Source organism: Sapajus apella, unplaced genomic scaffold (assembly GCF_009761245.1).
Source record: "Sapajus apella isolate SASKATOON/1434 unplaced genomic scaffold, GSC_monkey_1.0 scaffold49, whole genome shotgun sequence".
Lineage (NCBI taxonomy): Eukaryota > Metazoa > Chordata > Mammalia > Primates > Cebidae > Sapajus > Sapajus apella.
The window spans coordinates 16104093-16121325 of NW_022436989.1; the positions used below are offsets into that span (position 1 = coordinate 16104093).

Genomic DNA, 17233 nt, shown 5'->3' on the forward strand with positions numbered 1-17233 from the left:
TCTCTTAAACTGAATTTTATGTTTTGTTGGGGATTTGGCTTTTTGAATAAAATCTTTCTCAGTGAATGATTTAATTTCTTACCTCTTACCTCTTATCTATTTTGAATTGTAACCCTAAGGGTTGACTATAGTTTATCCCTGCATGAGACTTGCTGGTATTTAGTTGGTGTTTAGTGGCTAATTTGGTGACAAATTTGGTAATCAGTTGCTTCTGGGAGAGGGGACTGATGCTTTTTCCTCTCTGTTACTCTGGTTTATGTTAAAATCTGGTAAATCATGAATTAAATTAAGTATACTTAGGTAAGAATTATATAAAAGGACTTTAAAATTTGCATATCTAATAAAAAGCTAATTGTTTATCCAAAATGGCATTGGTAATTAGAAAAATAATTTTTAATTGTCTTAAAAATGTCTAATAATATTCTCATTTTCTGGCATTATTGGGCAATAATGTTACTACATACTGAATTTTCCAGCTAAATTATAACATACCATTTATATATGTCCGAAGTCGTTTTATGAGAAATCTTTCACTTTCATGATTTCTGAAATACTCTATATTTGATGAACATAAGTTAACTTTTTAAAGTTACTAATTATTATGCATATTGATTGTTGTGCTGGGGTATGATGATTCAATTAGACACCTAGGGGTTGATAACCCAGGGAGGGATGATTTTCCTTCCCAAACACAACCCCAGCCCACTGTGCTTTTTGAATTCTCAGACATATATTCAATTTCTTTCCTCTTTCTGAGCTGTCATGCATACTATTAGTGATAGGCCTGCCTGAATCCTCTCTTTTGCTGGTTTTATAGTTCTGTAGAGTAGGAAATCAGTAAAATTTGGTAGAAATAACCTGTATAATAAGGACAGAATAGGTTGGGCATGATGGCTTATACCTGTAATCCCAAAGTTTTGGGAGGCTAACACAGGAGGATTCCTTGAGGCCAGGAGTTCAACACCAGCCTGGTCAATGTAGTGAGACTCCCTACCTCTGCAGAAAAATTTAAAAAATAAATTAGCAGGGTATGATTGCATAACCCTGTAGCCCAAACTACTAAAGAGGCTGAGGTAGGAGGATTGCATGAGCCCAGGAGTTCGAGGTTACAGTGAGCTATGGTTGTGCCACAACATTCCAGCTTGGGTGACAGAGTGAGACCCTGTCTCTAAAACAACAACAAAATAATCCCTAATTTAAGGACGTTTATTCAGGATAAAGTGCTTGGGCTTGATTGCATGAATACTGATACCCATTTTGGATTTTCTTATGTCTTTTTGGTTTACGTTTGCATTCTGAACTGTCTTCTGTATTTTCACGTTGCCTGAATACAACTGATTGCTGGCTCAAAAGAGCTTTTCCAAACAGGCTTGCAGATATTCTTCCTCCTCCTCTGTAGATCATGACTCATGAGTTAAAAGTTGTTACACAAAAGGGTTTAAAGAGCGTCTGGAATCTTAGAAGTTGTCATTCAGCTCTTCTTACATAGAGAACAGAGCTAAAGACCATAGAGGACTTTAATCTGTGTCCAATAATTTGTCTATTTTAATGGTTCAAAGTTATCTTTCAGGTTAATTTTGACGTCTTTGTGTATATATGCCAAATTTTGATTTAACAGATGAAGTCAAGAAAAAAAAAATCATATTACAAGAAAAGCAACATGTGGTATAACCCAGAATGTGAAATAGTGACAAGGCAGTTGCTGCAGTCATAGTTCATCAGCCTCCTGCTTGACTGGACAAAGATTAGTGGCACCTCAGCTGGTTGACTTTGAACCCCATTGCATAGTATATGGGGTCAAGGATTGTGGCCTGCTGAGAGTAATTTTGTGAGTGGAGTACGGTGAAGTGGAATTGAAGAGTCAAAAACATTGGGATTTTAGGGTTGATCACTGGTATTTTTCCTGATTACATGTTTGGGATTTCTAGATCCTGTCCCCTCTGGGACGAATTAATGAAGCAGTGAATGACCTCACTAAAGCTATTCAGCTGCAGCCCTCAGCACGGCTGTACAGACATCGGGGAACCCTGTACTTCATATCAGAGGTGACTTATTTTTGTCTTGAAGTATTTCTTTTTATGATGATGAAGATTTGATTTTTCCCTGGACCCCAGAAAGCGACTCTTTGTTGGATTTGGGCTTTGGCCGTTTAGTAATATGTCTGTGTCCTTAGAGTTATAAAAGCATTTTCTCTGGCTGAAATTAACATTAAGCGGAGAGCATTAAGTACTAAAAACACATTTTCTTGTTTGAGCTGTCAGCAATAACTAATTCTGGACTGGCATTTAAAAAAAGAAAGAGAAAGAGAAATTTAGCTTGTGGATTGTATGTCTATCTTTCTTGCAAATGCCATCCTAGGCAAGCAGGTGTGCATGTTGTCAATGTGATTATTAAACTTAGAGGTACAATTTGAATTTCTTTGGGTTTCACAACCCAAGAACCATACCCTGAACTAGCATGGCTTTCCAGACTGCCGCTTCTCTTTGTAAGTGACCCAAGCCTCACAAGATTGTCTTTTATCATCAGAGTGGCTTTAGTATATGGGATCAAGGATTGCAGCCTGCTGCCAGTAATTTTGTGAGTAGAGTATGGTTTATTTAAAGTACGATAAGCCACACAATTGTTTCTGTGACTTATCATACTTTAAATAACAAATTTCTGTGCAAAAGAAAATATATATATTGGCCGGGCGCGATGGCTCACGCCTGTAATCCCAGCACTTTGGGAGGCCGAGGCGGGTGGATCACGAGGTCAAGAGATCGAGACCATCCTGGTCAAAATGGTGAAACCCCGTCTCTACTAAAAATACAAAACATTAGCTGGGCATGGTGGCACGTGCCTGTAATCCCAGCTACTCAGGAGGCTGAGGCAGGAGAATTGCCTGAACCCAGGAGGCGGAGGTTGCGGTGAGCCGAGATTGCGCCATTGCACTCCAGCCTGGGTAACGAGTGAAACTCCGACTAAAAAAAAAAAAAAAAAAAGAAAATATATTAGAAGAGTCTCAGCATAACACATTTTAATGTTAATCTGTGGCATAATTATTTTGGAAATATCTAGTGTGATAAAATGCTAGTCCCAGAAGTTTCTCTAACAGATTATTTCTTCAACAGTATTTGAGATAAATTTTTTTGCAGTTGAGATAGAGTGCTTAAATTAAACCTTTGTGAGTTTTTCTCACAATTGCTTTTCTTAAAAAACTCCAACTATTTGAATGAGTAGTATAAGCATTTAACTAATATATATTGTGATGAAATGTTCCTTTAAAGCCAAAAAGGGCAGAGGATGAATTGAGATTTTTTTCTCTACCAATCAAAATTAAGGAAATGTTCACATATCTAATGAATACTATTTTATTTTTTCCTCCACTCTCCTTCTTGTAGGACTATGCAACAGCCCATGAAGACTTTCAGCAGTCCTTAGAACTGAACAAAAACCAGCCTATAGCTATGCTATACAAAGGTTTAACTTTCTTTCACAGAGGACTTCTGAAGGTGAAAGTGTTGTGCATATGTGTACCATATGATGACTCTGCTTCTCTTTTGTGGGTGGGAGGAATTTCGTTTGACTGATGGCTGGTCTGATGTAGAAGGTAGTCTGAATCAGCATGTTTATTATTTTTTATTGAACTCCTACTGTTTGCTGGGTTCCTGGAGGGAGAAACAGAGAGGGAAAGGATCAAAGGTTAATAAGTGGGAGAAATGATACTTTACCTTTATAGAGGATACAGTTCGCAAACCTTTTTCCACATGTAATTTATCATATGGTAAACATACTCAGGAACCTAATATAAACAAAGTACTTTGAAAATGTAGATAAGAAAGATTCATTGGGACTGCAGAGTTAGAGGAAGTTCCAGAGAACAGGTGAATTTGTCCTGGACCTGGAAGGCTGAGTAGGATTAGGTGTTGGAGGTGGGGGAAGAAAAGCCCTTCAGGCAGAGAGGAAAGCCTAGGTGATAAAACGGGCAGGCGAAAACATGGTCAGTTCACAGAGTGGGAAGTAGTTGGGTATGGCTGCAGGGAGATGAAGCTGGAAGGCTGGTGGAGGGCAGGTCCTTATCCTAGAGTACTGGGCTAAGCATTTTGACTTAAATTTGCAGGCCAGAAGAGCTATCCATTCTAGATTGACAAAATGCATAGATTCCAGCATTGAGACCAAATCTGTAATTTAGGATGTAGATTCTGATAGCGTGGTGGCTGAGGAGATGAGGTACAGAAGGACTGACCAGGTGATATTGGTTGGGTCTGGGTCAGTGGCCGTGAAACTTGACCCAGCTCTTGAGAGACCACAGGAACAGGTTGGGAGACCCTTCTGAGACTGACCGTATTAGTATCGCCTGATGACCGCATGACTGTTGGGCAGAGGAGGTAGAGGGAAACAGGAAAGCTATCTGAACTGACCGATAGTATGGGCAGAAATGTGGCCTTCAGCCTGGCCCTTCCTTCTGCCCCGGCACTCGATTCCATGTCCTGAGTCTGTGTGGGGAACCCACTGTGAGAAGGCTTGTGCCAGGAGCCGGGGGCCTGGAACCTGACGGGCAGCTACCTCTCTCATCTGGGCCTGCTCTGTGCCTCCCAAGGCCAGGCACCATGGTAGGTGCTCTCACACAGGACAGATCCAAGCTATCTGATGGAAGACAGATGGGCCTGAGAGCAAAATACAGTCAGTCTGCACAGCCAAAAAGCAGTTCATTCTGATAGGAGCCCCAGAAGGTGGTACTTAACAAGAACTTTGACGGCTGTGAAGAAATTGAGTAGTGTGTGGCAGGGATGTGTATTCTGACAGAAAGAACAGACATTTTATTACTGAAAGTGGTTTGAGGATCTGACATACATATATTTGGGTTGTGGGAAGAATGTTTACCTGTGAAAAGGCCTCACATTTCAATCCCTTAGTGTTAAGGACAGTGCCTGTCACATAGTAGGTGCTCAATACGTATTAGTGGAAAAATGAATTTCAAGGACAGAGCATTGAAGTTGGTGTTTAAAGGCCTTGGTTTGAACTCTTGCTCCAAGCTCCATGAACAGTCAGTTTCTCCTTCCATGTCTATGAAGCGGAAACAATTCTACTTTCTGCCTCTTGAGTGATCATGAGGATTCAATAAAATACTTTATGTGAAAAGTACTTTGTAAACTGTACACAGGAATCCAGTATTAATTATTATAGATTATTTTATCTGTGAAAATTTAAAGTTTTACAGTTTTCTAAAAGAAAAGTCCCCCGTCCCACTAAAAACCAAACCAAAAGGAATTTTGCAGATTCTATTTCATAAACCTCACATTCCTTTTGGAAGTATGTGGAGGATACCCCTAATAAAGACCTCTCAGCCCTCAGAATTCAGACTGGCAGCTGTAGGCTTTGAGAGCAATTTCTTAAAACATGCTTTGAGCAGCTGACAGATGGACTTCTCCGGTTTATTTTGTATCTGCCCTCCGTTCTTCTCGTCATCTCTGACAGTCACCTTAAATTTAAAAAAATTCCAAACCTCAGCACTCTACTCGAATTATATCTCTAGGATATCTCATGGAGGAGGAAAAGATTAGAAATACAAAAAATGTCAACCTATTTGTATTAAGAGGTTGAAAATATTTCTAAAAGTAAACAAATGCAAACAAATGATTTCGCTTTTAACATTGTTACTGTAAAGCCAGGTTTAGGAACATGGACAGGGCTCTTTGTGGTATTTGAAAATGAAAATTTTTGAGAAAAGAGAAAGTAGGAAGTGCACAAGAACTGCAATTCAGTTTGATTTCCTTTAGATCTGCATGATAAGAACCTAGAAACAGTGCTTTCATTTTGAGCATCAGAAGCCCCTCAGCAAACTAGTCTTACCAAGTTATTTGGCCTTCTGTCCTTTTCACCATGCTCAGCATCAGCAAGTATAATAGATGGAAACTCTTTCTTGGCGTTTTTACAGATCCTCTGTCTTAGGAGGTTAAAGTGGTTACTTAATTGTCTCATTCATCCAGCGGTGTCCCCATGAGGTATAGAAATGGAGGGTATCCCTGTTATACAGATTGGAAAACTGAGTTGGTAGTGAAGTGGCTGAATTAATAAATGAACTTTGTCCAGATTTTCCTATTTCTCTTGTTAACCATAGAGACAAGTATTAAATGGACCAATGAGTTTGAGCTATCTTTGTATCCTGAAGGTGGTCTCTCTTGGCCAATAGCAATTTAGAAATTAATTAAGTGGGTGATTGCTTATTTACTTTATGATGTAATACGTTAGAAGTATATTAGGCAATGTTACATTACAAATTTCACAACTATCCACTTCAGGGGTTATAGCAGGCATTTCGTATCTTCCTAGGGAAACAACAACAAAAACTTTTCTGTTGAATCCCATCGTTTTATCTATGTTGTAAGGGATATTTCACAAACCATGTATCCTGAGCACCTGTTTTTACCAGCCTTCACTTTGAGAGTTACCTGAGAATGTTCTCTTAGTTATAAGGAACAGCCCTAGGGTGGTGGTTGTCCGTCCACTAGTAAGAAAGATGGGGACTGAAAGTGGTGGGATGGCATTTGCCAAGCAAATTTATTCAGAGCCAGTCCATATGCTTAGAGATTGATTCATTCAAACGCAGTTTCTTTGTTCCCAACGCCTTAAAATCTTGATTCTACTATGTCCCCTCTTTGGCAGAATGAGGTAGAAAGCTGTGCAGTGATTAGACAGGAACCCCGAAACCAAAGACTCTTAAAAGCTGAAGAGAAATCAGACTTTGAAGAACTGTGGCGTCCAAGCATGCTGTAAGTGGAGTGGGCAGCCCCCTGGGCGTCTCCACCTAGCTGTCCACAAGCACTCCAGCCTTAACACGCCCGATGGGCTCGTTATCCCCTCCCACCCCACCCCACCCCCACCTGCAGCTGCCCTTTCTCCTCTACTTCCTTACTTGGTTAATGCTCTTGCCACCCACCCAGGCTGTTCAGCTTAAAAGCTTCCTACCCTTTCTTATCCCTCATCTCCCTCCCATACCCAGGCAGCCACCAAACTCTGTTGTAGTTTGCCTTTCAAAATGTCTCCTGAGGGGCCCTTCTTGTCTCTCCTCAGAGACACTTTCTCAGTTTGAGCTTTCATTATCTCTTGCCCCAACTACTGCAGCGGCTCCCTAATTGGGCTCCCTGTCTCCATTCTCTTCCCTCCCTAGTTTGTCTTTGTTGCTGCTTGTAGTAATCATCTCTAAAAAGTACATTTCCTGAGGTCATGCACCTATGTGAAGCCCCTTAGTCCTCACTGCCTGCACAGCGTGGCCCCGGAGGCCCTTCTTTTCCTGGCCCAGTTTCCCACATTAGTCTGGTCTCCTATCTTTTCCCTCTCCTGCACCCACCCATGCACCCTGCACTCCTGCCTCACTGAATTTCCTGTTTCTATGATCTGTGCCACTGTACAGTACTATTTGCCCTCTGCAAAGCGCCCTCTTTCTTTACCAAATTCCTTTTCATTCTCCAAGACCCCACTCAGTTGTCACTTCCTCCCTGAAGCCTGTTCTGTTACCCCAGGCTCAGTTAGTGGTTTCTTTCTCTTCATTCCCAGAGACTTACATCTCTATTGTAGCTCTTAATTTGTATTCCAGTAACCTGGTGACACAATTGGCTTTCTAACTAGACTCCATTCTTAGAGGACAGAGATAATGACTGGCTCATCCTTGCCTCCCTGTACCTCACGCTGTCTCTGGCACATAGTAGGCACTCAATGCATGTTTACTGAATTAAGAATGTAGTGGTAAAATCTTAAAAGATCAAGGTTACACCATGGCCAGAAGCCTAACTAAAAGTGATCTTTAACATTTCTGAAATGTTAAAGTTTATCCATTCTCATCTTTCTACCTAACAGTAGATATTCAGCAGGAGTCCTTAATTGGTAGATTGTTGTCCCATTGTTACCTTTGAAGAGTTTGCACACCAGCCTCTCTTGTCCTGCTGTCTCCCTTCCAGAGAAAATCGGGGTGCAGGGAATGAATGCCTTTTTGAAAAGAGTTAGGATTGTACTGCTTTTACAAAACAATTTTGTGTGCCTTCCCAAATCATTAAATATTTATTGAGTGCCTACCATGTGCAGGGTATGTGACATCTTCAGCAGTTTTCTTCTGTGAATTATCTAATCAGGTGTAAAATTATCTAAAGTCAAGTCTTTTGCATTAAAGCTATGAGAGATCATGAATGCTTTATAGCAGGTAACTTTAGTAAGATATGTATTTTCTTTAGGAAAAGCATTAGTAAGCTATGTCTTTATAGTTTTTTTATTACATTGTATAAGTCACAGTGAAAAGTACATTTAATGCTGGCTTAAGCCTAGGTGGTTTCTACTTAAATATAATCATACATTTTATTAGTAGTTTTCCTAGATGGAGAGGGAGTTAGGCGGTACCCAAGTACACCACGCATTTCCAAGGATAGCTTCCCAAAGCATAGTGCCTGTGTAGCGGTTCTCACTTCCTTAGCCACAGACTTGGTGTTAGGCTGACAGAAGCTAACCCCAAATACCTCCAGCTTAAGGTTGTTGTTATATTTTGTTTTACTTTTTCCTCTTTCCGTGTAGATCATGGGAGTCCTTCAGATGGCGAATCTAGGAGCCTTTTTGCTTGTTTTAGAAACAGTTTCACACTGGGGTTCCTTTTTTGTCTCTCATTGGTTCAATTTTAAATGTTGCTAGTTATGATCACTTTGAATTACTTCACATAGCAGTTAGGCTTACTTTTTGTCCTAGGGCCTTTATTAATTAAGGACAAGATATTAATAATATGAAGGTGAAATGATTAGTATTCAAAGTTTTAATGAAATAGCAAGTAATAAAGTAGATAAAATGGAAAGCCAATTTCTCATTGTAAAGGGGAGAAATTTAAGGCTCTTATTTTTCATAGTACTGCATTTGTTTACTGAAATTAAATCCTTCTGACTTATAGTTTATTGCATTTTCTGCCTCTCTTCTTTAAAAGTCCTCCTATTTAAAATAAAACCTGTCAGAGACTATGTAGGATATATATTTAAATCCTTTTATGATTTGAGTGAAACTCAATTTTAACAGTTATGCAAATGAAATAATTTTCTGTGCACTTTTTACAGGAAGCTATTGAATCCTTCAAAGAAGCTTTGAAGCAGAAAGTTGATTTTATTGATGCATATAAAAGTCTAGGACAGGCCTATAGGTGAGTAAAATAATAATAGTTGGGGTAGGAGGGAGGGTGAAGAGTGGGGAGACAAAATAGCTTCACATAATATTTTAAAAGAAATAGTATTTCTTAACCAAAGGAGATGGGTATTTTGAGTTGCACAAGTATGTATAGACTTGTTGATATTTTCTCTGAAACGTAGAAAAAACCATATCAGAGGATGTCATGATGCACAGTATTCTCTCTTAACCTCAGTGTATGTATTGGTCTAGAAAATGTTCATCCTTCAAGGGTTGTTGTTTTCAGTGGTGGCATTATAAGCTATTGGGGTATAGATGCTGCTGCTGCTACCTTCTTGATAGTAACTAAGGTACATTTCCTATGATCTCTTTGAAGAGTCCTAGAATGAAAGGATGGAAAAGTTTATGTACGTCTGTTGAGAATGAGAAGCTGTAACTAGAACTTGGCTTCCTGACCGCATGCATTGGCCTGAATAGACCTGTTGTAACTTTTGGGTTTAAAAAAAAAAAAAAAAAGCAAGCCAGGCCCGGTGGCTCACGCCTGTAATCCCAACAGTTTAGGAAGGTGAGACAGGCGGATCACTTGAGGTCAGGTGTTCGAGACTAGCTTGGCCAACATGGTGAAACCCCGTCTCTACTAAAAATACAAAAATTAGCCGAGCATGGTGGTGGGTGCCTGTAATCCCAGCTACTTGGGAGACTGAGGCCGGAGAATTGGTTAAACCTGGGAGGCAGAGGTTGCAGTGAGTCACGATCGAACCACTACACTTCAGCTTGGGTGACAGAGTGAGACTCCATCTCAAAAAAAAATTATACTCTGTTATGAAAAGGAGATAAGATGGCATGAGTGAAGGAGCTTATGACTTAGTTCTGCCTTGGTCATTTTGCGGGTGTGAGTGCTTAACTTCCCTGAGCTTCTGGCTTCTCACTTGTAAAGGTGCTACAAAAGCTAGAAAAGAAAGATAGCAACAGAAAGTCCCTTTGTTAGGTACCTTATTCAGGAAGAATTAAATTCAAGAGCTTATTTGTCGGATAGTTTGAGAAGCTCTTATACTGAGTTGGAAAAAGTGTGTTTGGATTTTTTTGGGGTTTCAGGGATGATATTCATGCTTCCTGTCTCACCGAATTATTGAACAGAAATTTAAAACAGATTGGAAAGCACCTTGTAAAGTGCTGTATGAATATAAGCAGAAATTATATTTTTTTAAATATTCATCATTTATAGAGAATTGATGTATAGAACATTTTGAGGTTACTTATATTCTTTGTAATATATAAAAGAATGATCAGCCAGGCGCCATGGCATGTGCCTGTGGTCCCAGCTTCTCAGAAGGTGAAGTGGGAGCATCGCCTGAGCCCAGAAGGCTGATTTCAGCCTGAGCAATGCAGTGAGACCTGGTTTCTAAACAAATTTAAAAAGCAAATAAAAAGCAGACTGATCCATAACAACCATTTCCATTCTGGAATGGTTACAATTCTAAAATACACTTCTTTTTTTCAGAATTCTAAATTACATAATGATTTACGAGATTTTAAGTGAAGTACCTTCGATGACAAAAAAAAGGTGCATTTTTAAGTCTATGAATTTGACTGAGAATGTTGAAACCATGTATGATAATAATTGGCATACTTGTTTCCAAAAAGGAAAACTATGTTTTTATCCGTATACTAAAATTTCCACATGGTTTTTTAAGGTTTGGAACTCATGATGAATAATCAGGGAGAGGGGTTTGAATAAGCATTTGCCTTTGGAAATCAGGAGATGAATTTTCCTCACAGAATTTCAAGAGCTCTGTGGTTATCCTATAAGCCGCTAAGATTTAGAAGTAAGCGTAATGTAATGTGTCAGAGGCTATAAAAAAGTAGCAAAAGGAACACCCCCAGCAAGGTATCTTGTTTACCTTTTGGTCCATAATTCCAAGGATAGCTTATTCTGTGTGTTTCCTGTAATTTTTATACTGTGTTCGTAATAAATACCTAGAGAACTGGGCAATTTTGAAGCAGCCACAGAGAGCTTTCAAAAGGCATTGTTGCTCAACCAAAATCATGTGCAAACCCTCCAGCTCCGGGGAATGATGCTCTACCACCACGGCAGCTTACAGGAAGCCCTTAAGAACTTTAAGGTAAGCATCCATAAATAAGAACACTGTAATTGGAGTTCTTGAATTATTCTTCAGTGACGTTTAGTGAAATGAACAGAGAAGGGGGACTGAGAATAATGTTTATACTCCAACAAAAAGAAAAAGAAGAAATCATTGCCCAAACCAGCCCTGTAGACTGGTTTACAGGTCTGATTTACCTGGAGGGAAAACTAATTCCAGAGTAAAGAATAAAGCATTTCAAAGTTTTTCTAAACTGTGTTAATATTAATGCAGCATTTTGTCCTCAGCGGTGTCTGCAGCTAGAGCCGTATAATGAAGTGTGCCAGTATATGAAAGGCCTCAGCCATGTTGCCATGGGACAGTTTTATGAAGGGATAAAAGCACAAACAAAAGTTATGCTGAATGACCCTCTCCCAGGCCAGAAGGCTAGCCCTGAATATCTTAAAGTGAAGTATCTCCGAGGTAAGTCAGAAAATCACAGAATTGTTGGATTTTCATGCTCAAGCTGTAGAAATCATATTGCTTGACTCTTTTGTGTTCCATATGAAAGAGGGGAGTCTGAAAGAGGCTATATGACTTGTCCGCAACCACACCTTGTCAGTGCTCGTGCAGAGACTAGATGTTTATGTCTTCGAGAGACCAGTCGAATGCGTTTTCTACCACTTTTAAAATTTTTACTTTCTAAAGTTAAAAATTTTTTACTTAAGTCAAAAAACCATATTTTGAACTAAATGTGACAAAAGCATCTGGAGTATTTGTGTCTAATCACATCTCATCCAAGAATACAGAAAGGGCAGGAAGCTGACATTCTGTGAGGTTCTTACTGTTAAATGTGAACTTGGTATCCTTTATGTCAAAATTCTCATATATTTTGGAGAAATATGAGGTGAGGAAGAAAGCAAGTCTTGCAGGTACCCTTTTATTAGTTGTAGTTTTACTTACCCATCTCCTGTCTCTGAAGACATTTTGTTTTTTATTTATTAAAGCCCACATTTTCCTTTGTTATTGTGAGCCCTTTATACTGTGACCGTCCAAAAGAAAAAAAAATGTGAAAAGCTGTGTATGTAATTTTAAATTTGTAGTAGCCACATTAAAAAACGAAAAACAAAGAAGTGAAATTTTAATAATATATAATTTTAAATTCAGTATAACCAAAATATCAGTTCAATATATAATATAATTAATATGAAAGTGCTATTCATTAGCTACTTTACATTATTTTTTGTACTAAGTCTTTGAAATCTGGTGTATATTTTATGTTACAGTACATCTCAATTTGGATGTTAAATTTTCATTAGAAATACTTGATCTGAATTTAGAATTTATATTTAGAGTTGAAAAAGTAGGTTCATGTGTGCAAGTTGTTCCAAACATACTGAAGTTTTCTAATGACTGAATCAAGTATCAGTTTGTAAGTTTAAATTAATTCAAATTAAATCAAATTTAAAACTCAGTTTTAATCACCCTAACCTCATTACGTATCCAATAGCCAGGTAGCTAGGGGCTACCTATTAGACAGCATCTTTCTTTACCCTAAATTACAATTTCCTTTTTCCCTGGTTCAATAGAACTTGGACTTGCGAATTATAGACAGAAGGGGCAGGTACTCTGTACTTTGGTTTTTTCCTGCACTGCTTCCATAGAGTCGGCAGCAGTCCATCAGTCGGTTGGTGAAATCATATGCTCAATTAATCTGTATACCAGTTGACAGAGTACCAGGCTCTATCTGATGCTGATCTTGGATTCTCAAGCTCTGGAATTGAAAACAATGAGATTTTTGGTGATTTTCCTGGAAAGGTGATTAAAAGTTAGCCGAAGTAGACCCAGACTGACTGATTTACATTTGACCTTGTTATCTCAAGTCAGTGGCAGGTTACCTGTATCATATACTAATCATGAATTACTAAAATTTAGAAGTTCCTTTTAGAATTATTATAATTGCATAACAGCTTGTTACAAAATATTTATATGGCAGCTAGCCATAAGAAAGTTTCTTTAGCAGTATTTAGATGTATCAGATCTTATTTTCTTTCTGCAGAATATTCTCGATATCTTCATGCACACCTTGATACCCCACTTACGGAATATAACATTGATGTGGATCTGCCTGGAAGCTTTAAGGACCATTGGGCTAAAAATCTGCCTTTCCTCATAGAAGACTATGAAGAGCAGCCAGGGTTGCAACCCCACATAAAGTAAGTGCTTTAATTGAATATGATTTTTTTTTAATCTCTCAAAGCTGAGCTATAAGCTGGGCATGGTGGCACACCACTCCCTGCTACTTGGGAGGGTGAGATCGGAGAATTGCCTGAGCCTAGGAGTTCAATTAAGCATGCTAACCTTGTGCCTGTGAATAAGCATCCATTCATTGCACCACAACAACATAGCAAAGACCCCATCTCTAAAACCAAACCAAAACAAAAAACACCTATAGCAAACATCATTTTAACTAATGAAGTGTTAGATACATTACCATTACCATTTGGAGTCAAACAAAAAAACCCAGAATCATTGCTTCTCTGTAACAGTAAACTAGAAGTCCTAGACAGTGCACAGAGAGAAGAAAAAGAAATCAGTGATGTGGATTAGAAAGGAAAATAGAAAGCTGTCGTTGGCAGATCACATAATTTTCTACAAAGGAAATGATGAGAGTTTAGCAAGGTCATTATTTATAATCAATATACAAGAATCAGTTGCATTTCTATATACAAATAACAAAAATATCATTTGTAATAGTAACAAATACTTAGAAATAAATCTTGCAAAATATGTATAAAACCTGCATGGAGATAACAAAACTTAATTATAAACTTATAAAGTTACTGAGATAAAACAAATGAATGGTGAGAAATACTATGCTTATGGATTGGAAGTTCAATGATAATAGGCCATTTCTCTGCAAATTAATTATAGATTTAATAAAATGCCATTCAAAATCCTAAGTTTTTTTGAGGAACTCGTTGAGCGAATTCTGTAAATTCTGTGGAATTCAGGTTTGAAGGGGAAGGTTCCCATCCTACCAAATAGCAAAACTTAATATAGTAATGAACAGAATGGTATTGGTGCAGGGATAGACAAGTGGACTAAAGGAAGAGAATAGGTAGCTTAGATAATTGTAAAGCTGTGTTATAGATCAGGGTGGGACTGGTCAAGATGTGGGGATGGGCCAGTTAGCTTATTTTATGGATAAAATAAATTTAACATTTGTGATGGCATAGTAATCCAATTCCAAATGGATGAAAATCTGAAATATGAATGGCAAAATATTTTAAACTTTGGGCAGAATTATAAATGAAAATGTTTATGACTTTGGGGTATAGAAGGATTTCATAAGAAGCACAAAGCATAGATCTGAAACAAAAAGATTGATAAATTGGACTACATTGAACCCAATAACTTCTGCTCAACAAATGACACCATAAGAAAAGAAAAATAAGCCCAAATTGGGTGAAGATACTTGCAAACTTACAAAACTGACCAAATTATGTAATTTGACCATTCAGAAGAATGGATAAATGTGATACAGTCACACAATGGGATATTATACAGCAGTATAAACAAATGACCCAGGCAACAATGTAGGTTAGTGTCCAAATTTATGAAGTATCACTACAAATTAAAAAGTCAGAGCCAACCAATAGAAAAGTTTGCAAAAGATATGAACAGATAATTTTACCATGGGGAAAACATGAATGACAACCATGAAGAGATACTTCAGTTTGTAAATTAAAACCTCATGAGATTGTTTTCAGCCACGAGATCGGCAAATATAGCAAAGTCTGATATTAGTAATATTGGTCAGAAGGGAGATTATGGAGAACTTGTATACTCCTGGTGAGAGTATAAGTGGCTACAACCACTTTGGAAAGCAGTTTGTCATTATCTAGTAAAGTTGGATATTTTAATACTTAATGTGAGATTTTGTTCTGTGCCTATTCAGATAACTTTGTACTTGTGCACATATCTATAAGGAGAGACTTGTACAAGTCTGCTAGCAGTATTTGTTCACAACTAACACTGGAAATCAACCCAAATGTCCATCAACAGAAGAATGGATAAATGTGATACAGTCACACAATGGAATATTATACAGCAGTATAAACAAATTACCCAGGCAACAATGTGAATTAATTTTAAAATGTAATGTTGAATAAAAGCACCAAGTCAGTAGTAGGCTATGCTGTCACGTCATTTTTTTCTCCCAAAGCTCATAAGCAAAACTGTGGAGTATATTGTTTAGGGATATTTATATGTAACAAACCTATTTTTTAAAAAGGAAAGGAAATCAGGAGCACAAATTCCAAGGTAAGTATTCACTGACTGGGACACAGAAGGATGGGATAGGAAAGCAGCAGGGAAGTAGATACAACTGCATTTAATTGCTCTAGGTTTTTTTTTTTTTTTTTTTTAGACAGAGTCTTGCTCTGTTGTCCAGGCTAGAGTGCAGTGGAGTAATATCAACTCACTGCAACCTCTGCCTCCCAGGTTGAAGCAGTTCTCCTGCCTTAGCCTCCTGAGTAGCTGGGATTACAGGCCCCCACCACCACGCCCAACTAATTTTTGTATTTTTAGTAGAGATGGGGTTTCACTGTGTTGGCCAGGCTGGTCTCAAACTCCTGACCTAGTGATCTGCCTGGTAATTTGACTTTGTGTTTTCTGTGTGTCTCAACTATTACATGATCAAAAATAATGAAAAGAAAATTGATTGCTCATAGAGGTTATGGATGCTCTCTAACCGTTCCTTTTTTGAGAAATATTTCTATGCACAAAAGAGTTAACATAGCAGATCTGTGACCGCTGTCCTTGGAAAGGACTGCTTGCAAGAGTGACCCTTGGTTGGTATCTGGGAACTTGGATTTCAAGGGGATTCCTACTACTCCCAGAACTAATAGGAGTGGTTCCCTGTGCCTAAACTGTTTGTTCAAACAGTGTGGTTTCTGTTGAACACTTGCTTTCCTTCTAGGTATCTGGAATTTGGGAACTTACAGGCAGAAGGTACCTAGAACCAGACGTCAGTAGAATCTGGGCACTGAGTCTCTCATGAGCTTTTGTGGTTGGCAGCATTTTACACATGTGTTCACAACTAATTGCCGGGAAAATTGAATGTGTCATATACGACTTCCTTGGGAGAGGACCCTTGGAAGTTTGTGCCACGCTTCCTCCAGACTTCTCCCAATGTGCCTCTTCCCTCTGCTGGTTTTGTTTTGTCTCCTTCTGCTGTAATAAATCACAAATGGAGACAAAACAAAAAATGATACTCACTGTTGTGAGTATCATTATGTGCCAAGTCCACAGAGCCCTCCCAGCCAATTTCTGAGCGTGAGTGAGGATGGTCTTGGAGATCCCCAGAACAACCTATAATTTAGAGTGTCATTCTTTATTATAAAAACATCAAGCCGGTTGGCAGCTAAACAATAGTCTTTCCATGTGTCATTCCAAGTATACTTGTTCCAATACAACTTGGGCAGGGGTGAGGAATGGAAAAAGGGCAGAGGTTTGGTTGCTTGTTGAAAAGGGCAGTCCATTCAGATATGTATTCCGGAGAAGTTTAGAAAGCAAATAATGGAAAGCGGTGTCTTCAGAATGGTGCACTAGTTATTATAGTTACCACTGTTACTAACCAGCATGTGATAGCAGTTATGCACATGCTGTCCCAAAAATTCCCTTTTAAATTAGGGTATGGTTGAGCGCAAAGCACTGAAGTAAGGATTATGTGGTTGCAGACTGCTTCATTAGTTTTCCAGTGGAGGAAGTGACTGCTCTTCAGGTGGAATTGGATTACCAAATGTCTGTTGTAAAAGTCCGTATCATGTATACAATGTTTCTTTCAGAGATGTGTTACATCAGAATTTTGAGAGTTATAAGCCTGAAGTACAGGAGCTGATTTGTGTGGCTGATCGTTTGGGATCCCTGATGCAATATGAAACACCTGGTTTCCTGCCAAACAAGAGAATACACAGAGGTATTCTGGAAACTATCTGAAAATGAAAATATTCCCA

The 17233-nt window shown here is 38.5% G+C and overlaps 1 protein-coding gene across 10 annotated transcripts in view; it reads left to right on the plus strand.

Moving 5' to 3' along the window:
* TTC13 (tetratricopeptide repeat domain 13) overlaps nt 1-17233 on the plus strand; it is a 76853-nt gene that overhangs the window by 36726 nt on the left and 22894 nt on the right. For 7 of the 10 annotated variants that reach the window (XM_032242341.1, XM_032242343.1, XM_032242340.1 and 4 more), the window contains 7 exons: nt 1929-2045; nt 3381-3491; nt 9066-9148; nt 11114-11255; nt 11522-11696; nt 13273-13429; nt 17066-17196. In XM_032242341.1, the coding sequence (XP_032098232.1) occupies nt 1929-2045; nt 3381-3491; nt 9066-9148; nt 11114-11255; nt 11522-11696; nt 13273-13429; nt 17066-17196 (916 nt within the window). The remainder of the gene's footprint in view (nt 1-1928; nt 2046-3380; nt 3492-9065; nt 9149-11113; nt 11256-11521; nt 11697-13272; nt 13430-17065; nt 17197-17233) is intronic. The other 3 variants (XM_032242347.1, XM_032242349.1, XM_032242348.1) reach the window with 1 other exon arrangement.